The following is a 13,690-nucleotide window of genomic DNA, read 5'->3' as shown; positions in this document are numbered from 1 at the left end:
AGCCACAGGAAAAAAGGGCAGTTTTATTTTCTCCCATTGACCTAGCAACTTATAGATTCTTAACATTTTCTATCAATCATGTTTAAGGTTATAGTTGAGCACATAAGATCCCTCTTCTTAGATATTACCCGAATTTAGCCTTTAGTTAATTCATTTCCCCATTGGTCACTTCCCTTTGGGGTTGCAAATGATAATTAATGATTATTGCTCCTCTATGTGATTCTTATCACCCCTCCGTTTGACCCTGGAGGCCTGGCTTTGCACTACCAAGGGATTACTGCTTGTGAGTGTATATATACTGGGACTCTCAGGGCATGTGAAGAACAGAAAGACGGAGAATGGGGAGGAATAAGAAGGATTTTGACCAGAGAGTACATGTGGATGAGATGGAAGATGAGGAAGAGTCAGATGGGAAAGTACTAGCTGAGTAAGAACAAGGTAAAAAGGACCTAGATGAGGCAGAATTAAGACGAGAGAATTAAGATAGAACTTAGAGGGAGCAATAGATAAATATAGAGAGAAATCAGGCAAGAAAGGAGCTAGGCACCAGAACAGAACTGAAGCTGTGTGTATAGGATGTTATGCCAGAGGAATTAAAGCAAGTGGACTATAGAGCTCGGTGTGCTGAGATTCTATTTCCCAAAAATAGTCCTCGCCGTTAGTATTTCTCTCTCCTGAGCCCCTGGGATGTATGATATTAAGGCTGGTCCCTCTATTATTATACAAGATGTATGTGTGTTTACTATGTGTATTATTCCCTGTGTGTGCCTGGTGCCTGAGGAGGCCAGAGAAGACGTGGGATCCCCAGGAGCCAGAGTTACAGATGGCCATGAGCCGCCATGTTGGTGCTGGGAACCTGGGTCCTCTGCAAGAGCAGAAAGTGCTGGTTTAAATGAGCTATTGGATAGGCAAAAAAGAGTAGGAAGCAGGCTGTAAAACCTTCAAGTCCACCTCCAATAACCTACTTGCTCCAGCAAGGCTTACCTCCTAAAGGTTCCATAGCCTTTCCGAATAATGCCCCCAGCTGGGGAAGAAGTGTTTAAACACATGAGCCTTGGGAACATTTCACATTCAAATCACGACCCCCCCCCCCCCCCCAGTCACCATCAGCTTTCCTTCCATACTGGACTTGATGTCTCTCCTTTTATTGTAGACTAATGAGGAGAACTGACTTACAAGATTCCCAGATCTTTCCAAACATTGCATTGGGCAGTCAGTCAGTCTTCCCAAGAGCAGTAGGACCCCAGATAGCGCGCGTGCTCAGGACTGTTCCCTAAAGCACCCCCAGTCTCTGCCCATAGCATTTTTGTTGCTTCCAGCTGCCACCAGGAGATCTGGATGTCCTGTTCTCAAACATTGATGACATCATCCAAGTGAGCAGCAGATTCCTTCAGGGGCTGCAGGAGACAGCCTGCAAGGAAGAGGACCAGGCGTACCTGATTGGTAAGCAAAAGGCCCGGCGACCCCTGCCTTGCTTTCCCTCAGCTTTGATCTTAGCTTGAGCTTACTGCAGAGCTGACTGGAGCTCTAGGGAAAAGCAGCAAAGGGGGATTGGGGCATGCCAGAGGCAGCAGGGAGGGCCCTCGTAGGGTGTGTGATCCTCTCCGCCTACTCAGCTCTCCCTCAAGATGACGCTTTTAACACATGAACTTGGGAGGATGCATTGAAACCACAGTGCCTCCTAGTTTAGTCTCAGTATGGTACTGATTTATTTCTTTGTATGTGTGAATATTTTGCCTGCATGCATGGTACCTGGGGCCTGCGGGGGCCAGAGGAAGGCGTTGAGAATCTCCTGGAACTGGAGCTACAGATGGTTGTGAGCCCTCATGTGGGTGCTGAGAATTGAACCCAGGTCTCTAGAAGAGTAGTAAGTACTCTTGACTCCTGAGCCATCTCTCTAGCCCCTAATTTTTCTTAATTAGTAGATTTTTTTTTTTTTTTTTTTTTTGGTTTTTCGAGACAGGGTTTCTCTGTGTAGCTTTGTGCCTTTCCTGGAACTCGCTTTGTAGACCAGGCTAGCCTCAAACTCACAGAGATCCGCCTGCCTCTGCCTCCCGAATGCTGGGATTAAAGGCGTGCGCTGCCGCTGCCGCCGCCGCCGCCGCCACCACCACCACCCGGCTTAATTAGTAGATTTTATTTTTTAGAGCACTGTTAGGCTTATAGAAAAAACAGCCACGGTGACCAAGAATCAGAATTATCCTATCCCAAACCTTATTTTTTTAATAATTTATTTATTTTTATTTTATGTACATTCATATTTTGCCTACATGTATGTCTGTGTGGAGGTGTTGGATCCCCTGAAACTGGAATTACAGACAGGTGTGAGCTGCCTTGTGGTTGCTGGGAGTTGAACCTGGGTCCTTGGAAGAGCAGCCATTGCTCTTAACCACAGAGCCAACTCTCTAGCGCCCCCCCCACCCTGAACCTTATTTTTAACAAAGCCATCTTCTCTGTCTCTATAGTACCACCCCTATTCCTTTATTTTTCCCTTCCTGTTCCTGCTGTTCCCTGTAAGTAACTGGTTTCGTATTTAAAGACACAGAACACTTTAGGATATTGCTCTGGGTCTGCTTCATCCCCAAGGTTCCACCTTTACTGTACTCACTCTTGAAATTAAGCTGATGTGAGAACCCAACTCAAACCACTCCCTTGGCTTCCTGCCACCATTGGTGTACCAGCTGAGTGCCTGGCTGCACCCCACTTACTCTGATGCCCCATGCGACTTGGCCTTAGTGTCCCATTTGTTTCCCTCCCCTTTGTGCCTGGCCCACTCTGTTCCAGACACACCAGGGTCTGTGGCTGTCCTTGGGCCAGGGTTACCTGACTCTGGGCCTTGCCATTCATTGCCATCCACAAGCTTGGGAGTTGCCCCTCCTCTGAGCTTCCTGGGGCAGATGGTCACATCATCTGTGGAAGCCTTCCTGGGATAGACACCCTCCTCTGCCAACGCCACCCAGTCTTTGGTGTTTATTTGCCTTTACTTTGACTCCTGTAATACAAATCATCCTTTGGTGTCTGTAAGGGATGGTATTCCACGACACACACACACACACACACACACACACACACACACACACACACATCCCAGGTGCTCAAGTAAGTCCCTTGTATAAAATGGCATAGTATTAACATACCTCCTGAAGTTCTCCTGTATACTTGAAATCATCTCTAGACCACTTATGACATTTAGCACTATGTAAGTGACATACAGAAGGCTGTTATACTGTATTGTTCAGGGAATAATGATCACAAAAAAGGTCCTCACATGTTTAATACAAATGCTCTTTTATTTATGTGTGTATATGTGTCTGTGTGTGTCTATGCCACATGTGTTCAGGAACCCCCAGAGGCCAGAAGAGGGCATTAGATTCCTTGGAGCTGGAGTTACAGGTGGTTGTGAGCCACCCAGTGTGGGTGCTGGGAACTAAGCTCAGGTCCTCTAAATGAATAGCAAGTGCTATAAATTACTAAACCATTTCTCTAGCCCTGTCAAGCAGAAAACACCAAAATCAGGTATTCTAGCACAATGTAATGCAAAGACACACTAATGTGATACATACGGAGTGATAGCAGGAAAATATCAGAAGTCTTTGTTTCTCAGAACTCAGCCCTTCTGTTTCGTTCAGAGCAGAAAGTTTAGTACACCCAGTGAGGACACCACAGTGTCTATCATGCGGTGGTCTCTAATCCGCGCCAAGGTGTGGCAGGCAGTGTTCACTGGAGTTGTATGGCAAAGTGGAATGTTGTGTGTTCAAAGCCAAGGCTGCAGTGACGTTTCATGATGCCACACAGGTGGGTGTGTCCAGAAACACCCCAGATTCATTAGGGGTTGGCTTCAGAATTAGTCTCGGCTTGTCCTGTGTTTGGAAACCTTTCACTCTCCCCAAACTCATCTAGACCCCACTTTTAGGTCTGCAGCCAGCCCCATCTGGGGTCATGACCTACAGTTTAAGAACCTAGGCTCTGCCTGGTGGCGGTGATGGCGCACGCCTTTAATCCCAGCACTTGGGAGGCAGAGGTAGGTGGATCTCTGTGAGTTTAAGGCCAGCCTGGTACAGAGTGAGATCCAGGACAGCCAAGGCTGTTAAATGGAGAAACCCTGTTTTGAAAAACAAAAACAAACAAACAAAGAATCTGGACTGTTACTCACCCACTCAGCAACTTTATGAAACAGATGAAAAATAGAAACAGGAAGACTACGTAGCTTGTACACAGCGGCATGCTGGCAGCCTCCCCATTCCAAGCAGGAGACTTGCACAGGTGCCCTTGGTAACCCTTGCTGCTTGTTCGCCATCAGGTAACTTGTTCCTGGCATTCCAAGAGGAGTTTGAACAAGTCTACAAAGTCTACTGTGCCAACTACGACCAGGCCCTGCTGCTGGTCAAGGCGTACCGGGAGGAGCCGGAATTGCAGAAGATGATCCAGAGCATCATTGAAGCAGCAGTGTGAGTAACATGTCCGGAGACAGTTCAAGTCTGGATCCTGCTCAGGTCTGCTCAGGCTGCTTCGGGGCTGTGTCAGCAGCCAGGCCTCTAGCAGTCAGGAAGGCTTTAGTGCCAAGCAGTGCTCACATGCTCACATGGTCTCAAACAAGACTCCACATCTTTCTAATGCTCCTGTGCATTACAAGTAGTTACAAATATATATATAATCTTATTTCTCTCTCTCTCTCTCTCTCTCTCTCTCTCTCTCTCTCTCTCTCTCTCTCTCTCTCTCTCTCTCTGTCTCTCTCTCTGTCTCTCTCTCTCTGTCTCTCTCTCTGTCTCTCTCTGTCTCTGTCTCTGTCTCTCTCTCTCTTTCTTTCTCTTCGAGACAGGGTTTCCTTGTGTAGCCCTGGCTGTCCTGGAACTTGCTCTGTATACCAGGCTGGCCTCAAACTCAGAGATTCGCCTGCCTCTGCCTCCTGATTGCTGGGATTAAAGGCGTGTGCCACAACACCTGGCTAAACGTCTAAACGGAAGCCGGTTGGTTACTTCTCTCTCTTTCTTGGAGGTCCTTCCATTTAAACACCTGTCATTCATCATCATTTGACCCTCAGCATCCTCTTCCTCCAGGTGGTCATGCCAATTTGTTTAACCCATGTCTGTGGGTAGACATTTCTTTGGACATTTAAGGGTCCTTTATGGGTATTTTCTTATGAATCTTTCTGTTTCCTTTTCTATATTAAAAATTTGTGTGTGTGAAAAACAGGTTTCTCAGCTGGGCAGTGGTGGCGCACGCCTTTAATCCCAGCACTCAGGAGGCAGAGCCAGGTGGATCTCTATGAGTTCGAGGACAGCCTGGTCTACAGAGTGAGTTCCAAGACAGTTAGGAATATACAGAGCAACTCTGTCTTGAAAAAAAGACAAAAAACTAAAACCCAAACAAAGCAAATCAGATTTCTCATTGTTTATTTGATTTATTTATTGTTGGTTCTCATCTGACCTTTTTCCCTTCTATCACAAATTTAGTAGTCCTTTAAAAAAATTTTACATTTTTTTGACAATTTCATACATGAGTGTTGTATTTGCATCATTTCACCCCACCTTCCCCTGCCTTCAGCTCCTTCCGGGTTCCATTTAACTCCCTTTCAAACTCATGACCTCTTCTTCTTTAATTATTATTGTTACATATATATATATATATATATACATATGTTACATATATATGTTACATACATGTAACAGTAATATATGTTTGGTTTGGTTTGGTTTGGTTTTTTCGAGACAGAGTTTCTCTGTGTAGCTTTGGAGCCTGTCCTGGAACTCATTCTGTAGCCCAGGCTGGCCTCGAACTCAGAGATCCGCCTGCCTCTACCTCCCGAGTGCTGGGATGAAAGATGTGCGCCACCACTGCCCAGCTAATATATTTTTAGATAACAATAATATATGTATACAATATATATATATATATATCCTGCTGGATGTATTTAGTGTTGCTCATATGGATATGAGCTGAGATCATGTGTATAAATGAGGGTTAACCTCTTGGAGCTGGACAACCCATCAGGGGCTCACACCTGGAGAGGTCTGATTCTTCCTCTCTTAGCAGCCATTGGTTGCCTCTAGCACCTCATCTAGAGGGTTGGTGGGTTTTTTTTTTTTTTTTTTTTTTGTTTTTTGTTTTTTGTTTTGTAAGAAGCCAAAGCAGGAGGATTGCTGTGAGTTCAAGGCCCACCTGGGCTACATAGCAAGACCATATCTCATAAAACCCAAACTTGGCTGGGTATGTTGGCACACACTTTTTTTTTTTTTTTTTTTTTTTTTTTTTTTTTTTTTTTTTTTTTTTGGTTTTTCGAGACAGGGTTTCTCTGTGTAGCTTTGTGCCTTTCCTGGAACTCACTTGGTAGTCCAGGCTGGCCTCGAACTCACAGAGATCCGCCTGGCTCTGCCTCCCGAGTGCTGGGATTAAAGGCGTGCGCCACCACCGCCCGGCTGATTGGCACACACTTTTAATCCCAGTACTCGGGATGCAGAGGCAAGAGGATCTCTGTGAGTTCGGTTTGAGGCACCTTGGACTCCATAGAGAGTTCCAGGCCAGCCAGGGTTATGTAGCAAGACCCTTTTTATAAACAAAACAAAATACTCCAAAGCCAACAACAATGAAACCCCAGAAACAACCACAAACCTCCAAACAACATTTAAAAAGCTTGCCAAGTGGTAATTGACGGTCAGTTTTTAGAAACCAGGCTGGTGGAGGGAGGACAGAGGGGTCATCGGTACCTTCCCCAGGTGTTCCTTTATGCCCGAGAGAAAGAGGGTTGAAGCAGGTGTGTGCAGGTGACGTCATTTCCTGTGAAGCCCCGCCAGCCTTTCTCATTCCTTATCTTCCACTTTTCAACCCCTGTCCTGCTACCAGAGTCTCTTTTTCAAGAACCCACATCCAAAAAAAAGAAGAAAAAAAAAGACATTTTTTTCTCATAGGTCTCGAAATATGTCGGCTTTTGCAGGGCCGTTATAGGAGTGAGGCAGATTACAGAAGCCGGGAAGCTACAGCCCAGCGTAAGGGTAGTGGAGACTGGGAAAAGAGAGACAACAGACTCTGTGTAGAGCATGGCATGGCCTTAGGAGATTGTTGCTGTCAGTAGCTGTCAGATAACCACCCCAAACACTATCTTAAAACAACATGTACTGGGCTAGTAGGGTGGCTCAATGGGTAAAGGCATGTGGTGGTTTGAAAGAAAAATGGCCCCTATTAGGAGGCGTGGCTTTGTTGGAGTGGGTGTGGTCTTACTGTAGGAAGTGTGTCACTGTACAGGCAGGCTTTGAGGTCTCATATACGCTCAAGATACTGCCCAGTGTCTCAGACAACCACTTCCCGTTGCCTGCAAGGGGTAGAACTCTCAGCTCCTTCTCCAGCACCACGTCTGCCTGCAGGCCGCCATGTCCCACCATGATGATAATGGACTAAACCTCTGAAACTGTAAGCGAGCCACCCTAATTGAATGTTTTTCCTTTATAAGAGTTGCCGTGGTCGTGGTGTCTCTTCACAGCATTAGAAACCCTAACGAAGACAAGGTACTTGCCTGCTGCCAAACCTGACTGTCTGAGTTCACTCTCCAGAATGTAGCGGAAGGACAGACTCTGACAAGCTGTCCTCTGGCCACACGCATGTGCTGTGGCTCACACATGCCCGCATACATGCACTCACAAACAAACACAAAAATATTAAAAATATAAGGCATTTACTTAGCTTACACTTTGCATATTATCAGTTTAACTGGGCTCAGCAAATGAGCCTTCTGCTCCTGGCTGAGCATTCCCATGTATCTGCCATCAACTGCAGGTCCGCTTTGCTGATTTTGCTGGGCTCCTCCAAGTATCTGAGACACAGAGCCGGCTCGGGTCTGGTCACGTGGCCTGGGTGCTTTGTTGATGGTCACAGGGCTCTAGGGCAAGGGGAAGGGCAAGCCATTGGAGTTCTCGGCCATTGAGATCAGTTTCATAGCCAGTCCAGAAAGGACCAGGGAAATGGACAACATGGGTTGAGGGGGCTTCAAAGTCACAGGAAACGCAACATTTGAAGCCTTTTGCCTTTGCAAACCATGTGTGTATGTTGTGTCTCGGAATGTGAGTCCCCTCTGACCAGAGCCGCTGATGTTTCCAAAGCAGCAGAAACTTAGGTGGGACGCTTCCCACGTGTTCTGTTCTCTCCAGCCATGTGTGAAAGCAATAATGAGGTGGCAGCGAGGCTGTTGTTTGCCCTGTTTCTGCAGGTCTGGAGCCAGGCTCCCATGGTGGCAGATCTGGCTCAGCCCCTTTTAGTGAGAGCCATTTCACATCTCCAACCCAATTTCCTTATGGGTCTGGTGGGAGTCCTAACGGCACTTGGTGGAGCGTAGACACACGGTACAGGGGACACTAAATATGTCCCAGCTATTCTAGTCAGCTCAGCCAGGCAGGAACTGTGTCACACTGCAGTGCTTAGTCCTGTCCGTCCCGATGCCTCCTTTTATAACAAATATTAGATGTATTTATTATCCTGCAATAAATCCTGGAAGATGGACCCTACCTATATATATGAACCGGGAAAAAGTCAATATAACAGTAACTATGATATGAAGGAGGAAGAGAGGGAACGCATTCTCTGGTAATGTGGGTTTCAGTGGGCACTCAGGCACCGCAACTCCAGAAGCTGTGAGGAAGCACTCTAAAATTAGCTTGCCTCTCTGGTTAGCAAGTTAGCTTGGAGGTCAGAAGAGAAAGTCCCGAAGCTGTTCTGCTCCAGAAGAACAAGCAAATGAAGGATCAGAGGGGGTGTGTGCCCAAGGACGGCAACCCACAGGGCAGGCAGTCCTGACTTCCTTGTGTAGGAGGCACTAAAGAGAATACAATGGCTCTCCCGCCTGGGAGGTAGGGAAATGAGAACGGATGCTATCCTCGCCAATAGCCGAGTCTCACGTATAAAAAGGCCTCGTCAGAGGTCTGCCCAGTGTGTGACTGGACGGAGTCTGGAGTCCCAGAAGTATTCCGTTCTGGAGATCACAGTACATTTTGAGCCCCCCTGTTCAGGCGCTGAGTGTTTAGAGGGACACGTGAGACCCCAAGCCACTCTGTAGCACAGGTCTGTATGCGGGGCGTTGCCATTCCCAATTAGCTTTCTCTCTTTGCCTCCCAACTTGCGGATCAAGATGTGAGCTCTCAGGCTCTTCCTGCTGCCATGCCATTGTTCTAACACTCTACACCTGTGAGCCCCACGTTAATTTTTTTTTTTTTTTTTTTTTTTTTCCGAGACAGGGTTTCTCTGTGTAGCTTTGTGCCTTTCCTGGAACTCACTTGGTAGCCCAGGCTGGCCTTGAACTCACAGAGATCCGCCTGGCTCTACCTCCCGAGTGCTGGGATTAAAGGCGTGCGCCACCACTGCCCGGCTACGTTAATTTTTTTTTATCCCGTAATTTGCCTTGGTGGTGGTGTTTTGTTGCAGTAGTAGAAATGTAAGATAGTGCCTCGAGATTCTCTGTGATTTCAGAATGTGTACTGACGACTTTTCACCTTTGTGTGGATTAGCAGTCGGGGTAGCCTGCGCTTTAAGACAGAAATACAGACTAGGCAGGGAACGCTGTATTGGGAAGGACCTTTCACAGAGTGGTGTGGGAAAGGAGGCTAGGCAGAGGTCACTCAGCACTGGGAGCAGAAGGCTGCCTGGTACAGCGGTGTTTGCAGAAGGCAAATCACCTCTGGTTTCCATTATCAGCTAGCTGTATTTATTTTAAATATGAAAGTCGTATTCAAATCATACTCAAATACATGAAGTCCGTTTTCCATTGGCTGAGGGATTACTAGCCTCTGTTCAGTTTTCTTCTGTATAGTTACAGGCAGAGGGACGCAGAGGCAGGCAGAGAAGCAGCTGGGGGGGGGATGTTGTTATTTTTAAAGAGACTCCAAGGCTATTGTAGAACTTTCATTTAATGGTAGCTGTGAATATTGTCTCCCGACAGTGTGAAAAATTCTTCCATGGTCCTTCCAGGGCAGCTCACACAGGCTCTACTCACCCATTCTTTTATTGTTAGATCTTTATTTATGTATTTATGCAATCACAGAGTTGCTGAATAGCTTACCTCTATCCTTGTTTGCTTGAGCCAAGATTTCTGTGGGTAGATGTTGTCTAGGCTGGGGTTGGTAGAGCAAAGGATTTGTGTATTTCAAAAATTGCCCAACTGTCCAAGATCTCAGCCAGTGATGCTCCCATGAGAACGTAAGAGGCCCTCTTCTGTCACGCTCCCCCAGCCTTCCAGGGGCTATTGCGCCATTCTTATCATCTATATGAGAGGCTGCATACAGTTTTCCTCCAAGTTACTTTAAGAAGGCTACAAATGTGGGCGGCTTTTTGTACTGGCTCCTTGATAACGTTAAAAAAAAAATGCAATCATCTCTCTAAGGACCCCTTGGCCTCTGATTTGTACTGTGATGACAGTTGTCCCTGGGAGCTGGCTCTTTCCCATGGATTGTCAGCATAGAACGGAGTTTCCAAAATGCCTACCCACAGTCATCTGAGCTCAGGACACCCTCGAGGAGAGCAGATGGACAGTGCAGGCACAGTCCACCCGCTGCCACCCCGGGGCTCCCACCTGCCATGTCTATTCTTAGCCTCTGAGTAGCTTCTTTCCAGAACATTTGGTCTGAAGGTTTTCCCTTAGAAAGGAGTTGAGGGCTCCATTATAGGGTTCTGGCGGCTGGCCCCTAGGAGCATTTGTGGGGCTTGTAGGACACACACTGAGACAGTTAGGGGCTGGAATTCTATATGCCTGCTGGAGCTGCTCCCCAGGTGCCCTTGACCTGGGGAGTCCTGATGAAACCCCAGACACCCAGCAGTAGGAATCTGGTGGTTACCGGTGCATTAAAGCCATTCCTCACAGTGTTTTTAAAAAAATAACATTTTCTAATAAAAATTCCAAACTTACGGAAAATGAGGATGATGTGACGAATATTCTCACGCCTACCACCTTAAATGAGAAAGAGTTAACATGTAAATATCTTTATTTTTATATTAAACTATTTAAAGAAAGTTGTGAGTTTTCCCCATATATTCTAAAAATTATGTTCCCGTGGTTTTTCAAAACATTTTTAGATTAAAAATTTTACACTTATTCATTTATTTAGTGCATGAGTGTGTGTGTGTGTGTGTGTGTGTGTGTGTGTATGTGTATGTGTGTGTACACATACATATGTAGAGGTCAGAAGACAACTTGTGGGAATCAATTCTCTCTTCCACCATGTGAGGTTTGGAGATTGAACTCAGGTTCTCTGGCTTGGTGGTCAACACCTTTACCTGCTGAGCCATCTCACGGGCCCACAAACCTTTGAAAAGCAACAACCTATTTTGTTAAGTAAAAAAATCAAGTAGATGACCTCTGAGAGTTGTTCTTGGGATGTTATCTGAGTAGAGATATGAAGTCACAGTTGAGGGCAGTTGAACATGTGAGTCTGGAGCCCTGGGGAGAAGATAGAGATGGAAATGGAGGTTGGGGTACATTAAAAATCTCGGACCACATGAGGTCACCAAGGAAGCATGGGAAGAGTAGCCCACAGAATGAGAAGACACTGGACACAGGGTCTCTGGGTCCTGCTGAGTAACACCTGCCAAGGAAGAGCGTGTGGCCAGCCATGTTTGCTCCTGAGAGAGTGAATAGTGTGGTGATAGTATGTTCCCCCAAATATTGTGCACCCTAATAAACTTATCTGAGGTCAGAGAGCAGAACATCCACTAGATACAGAGGCCAGAAAATGGTGGCACACACGCCTTTAATCCTATCACTTGGGAGGCAGAGACCCATCCGCATCTCTGTGAGTTCAAAGCCACACTGGGAACAGCCAGGCATGGTGACACATGCCTTTAATCCCAGGAAGTGATGGCAGGAAGCAGAAAGGTATAAAAGATGTGAAAACCAGGAACTGGTCGGTTAAGCTTTCAGGCTTTTGAGAAGCGGTTTAGCTGAGATCCATTTGGATGAGAACTCAGAAGCTTCCAGTCTGAGGAAACAGGATCAGCTGAGGAACTGGCAAAGTGAGGTAGCTGTGGCTTGTTCTGCTTCTCTGATCTTCCAGTGTTGACTCCAGTACCTGGCTCCAGGTTTGTTTTATTAATAAGATTCTTTAAGATTCATGCTATAGAATAGGGCTGATAGATCACTAGATTTTGTATAGATCGGGAATCCAGTCCCAGGAATGGCTCTGTCTGCCTGGTCTCTAGACTCTGTAAATTACAGAAAGGACCACAGGGAGACAGTGGACTGCCTGATCTCATACACTGAGCTAAGGGCTGGGCCACCACCCCAAGCCCCCTAGTCCCCTAAAGGATGGTTTTTACCTGCCTAATAGCAACCTTCTCCCTCAGGCCGCAAGCTGGACCTTCAGGTCTCAGTTTCTTACTTGTAATTCCTCTGCAGAGGATTACCAAGTACCCCCTCCTGCTGCAGAAAATCCTGGAGAACACACCTATGGATGCCAGTGCCCACCCTGTCCTTCAGAGAGCTACTTCTGCCCTCCAGGATGTGAACAGCAATATCAATGAATACAAGATGCGCAAGGAAGTGGGTAAGGACTTGTATGCAGAGGTGCGTCAGGGACAGCATTTTTAGTTCCAAAACTCATCCTGCCATAGCTTCATCTAGAATGAGAATGTGGGGCTTGGGTGAAGTTCAGCTGATGGGGTGCCTGTCTAATATGTGTGAGGCCCTGGGTTTAATCCCCATCACCGCTGGGAGGTAAAGTAGTGTGTATAAATGTGTGGGGTGCATCCACCTCTTAGGTTGCTGCAGTAGAAAAGTTTGCGAAATGAAGCAGTGTAGCCAGGCGGTGGTGGCGCACGCCTTTAATTCCAGCATGCAGGAGGTAGAGGCAGGTGGATCTCTGTGAGTTCGAGGCCAGCCTGGTCTACAGAGCAAGTTCCAGGACAGGCTCCAAAAGCTACACAGAGAAACCCTGTCTTGGGAAAAAAAAATGAAGCAGCTACCATGCATCAAGAAACTCAGTTGCCTACTAAAAGCATGATCCTGAAAATTTAGCTCATGCTTACTTTTTAAAAAGTATTTTTTATTTTTTGTGTGTGCGTGTTTTGCCTACATGTGTGTCTATGCACCATATACTTGCCTTGGAGGCCTGAAGAAGGTGTCAGATCCTCTGGGAGGAGAGTTACAAGTGGTTGTGAGCCACCATGCATGTGCTGGGAACCAAACCCAGGTCCTCTGGGTAACCCTGATTGTCCTGGAACGCACTCTGTAGACCAGGCTGGCCTCGAACTGAGGGATCTGCCTGAGTGCTGGGATTAAAGGCCTGCACAAGCACCACCCAGTTAAGTGTGTGTGTGTGTGTGTGTGTGTGTGTGTGTGTGTGTGTGTGTGTGTATATATATATATATATATATATATATATATATATATATATATATATATTTTAAGGCTACTTCTGCTATGCCTTTTCCCTTCAGCATCTTATTTGATCCTTGCAGCTGCTGAGGTCAGCTCTGTTAGTCCCGCTTTCCCGCTGGGTAAACAGAGTGTGTACAGTTTGCTTGTAGTCACTGGACTGTAAGAAACAGAGTTGGGTTTCAAACTTAGGCCTGGGGTCCTCAGCTTTTCTCCCGTGCTTGCTTCATCACCCATGTGGAGAGGGAGAGGTGCTGAGTGAGGAGAGGGGAATATGGGTTTGGTTGGCCTTGATAAAACTGGCTGGGGAACCCCAGAACAATGTCCCTTTACACTTACTGTCTT

The 13,690-nt window shown here is 46.6% G+C and overlaps 1 protein-coding gene across 1 annotated transcript in view; it reads left to right on the top strand.

Moving 5' to 3' along the window:
- Positions 1 to 13,690, top strand: part of Arhgef37 (Rho guanine nucleotide exchange factor 37) — a 31,148-nt gene that overhangs the window by 1,382 nt on the left and 16,076 nt on the right. The window contains exons 2-4 of the mRNA XM_059246505.1: positions 1,320 to 1,443; positions 4,301 to 4,448; positions 12,316 to 12,515. Coding sequence (XP_059102488.1) covers positions 1,320 to 1,443; positions 4,301 to 4,448; positions 12,316 to 12,515 — 472 coding nt within the window. The remainder of the gene's footprint in view (positions 1 to 1,319; positions 1,444 to 4,300; positions 4,449 to 12,315; positions 12,516 to 13,690) is intronic.

This window comes from Peromyscus eremicus, chromosome 19 (genome assembly GCF_949786415.1).
Source record: "Peromyscus eremicus chromosome 19, PerEre_H2_v1, whole genome shotgun sequence".
In the NCBI taxonomy this organism is placed as follows: Eukaryota; Metazoa; Chordata; class Mammalia; order Rodentia; family Cricetidae; genus Peromyscus; species Peromyscus eremicus.
Note: the sequence above shows the minus strand (reverse complement) of the source record. Positions and strands in the feature narration are given on the sequence as shown.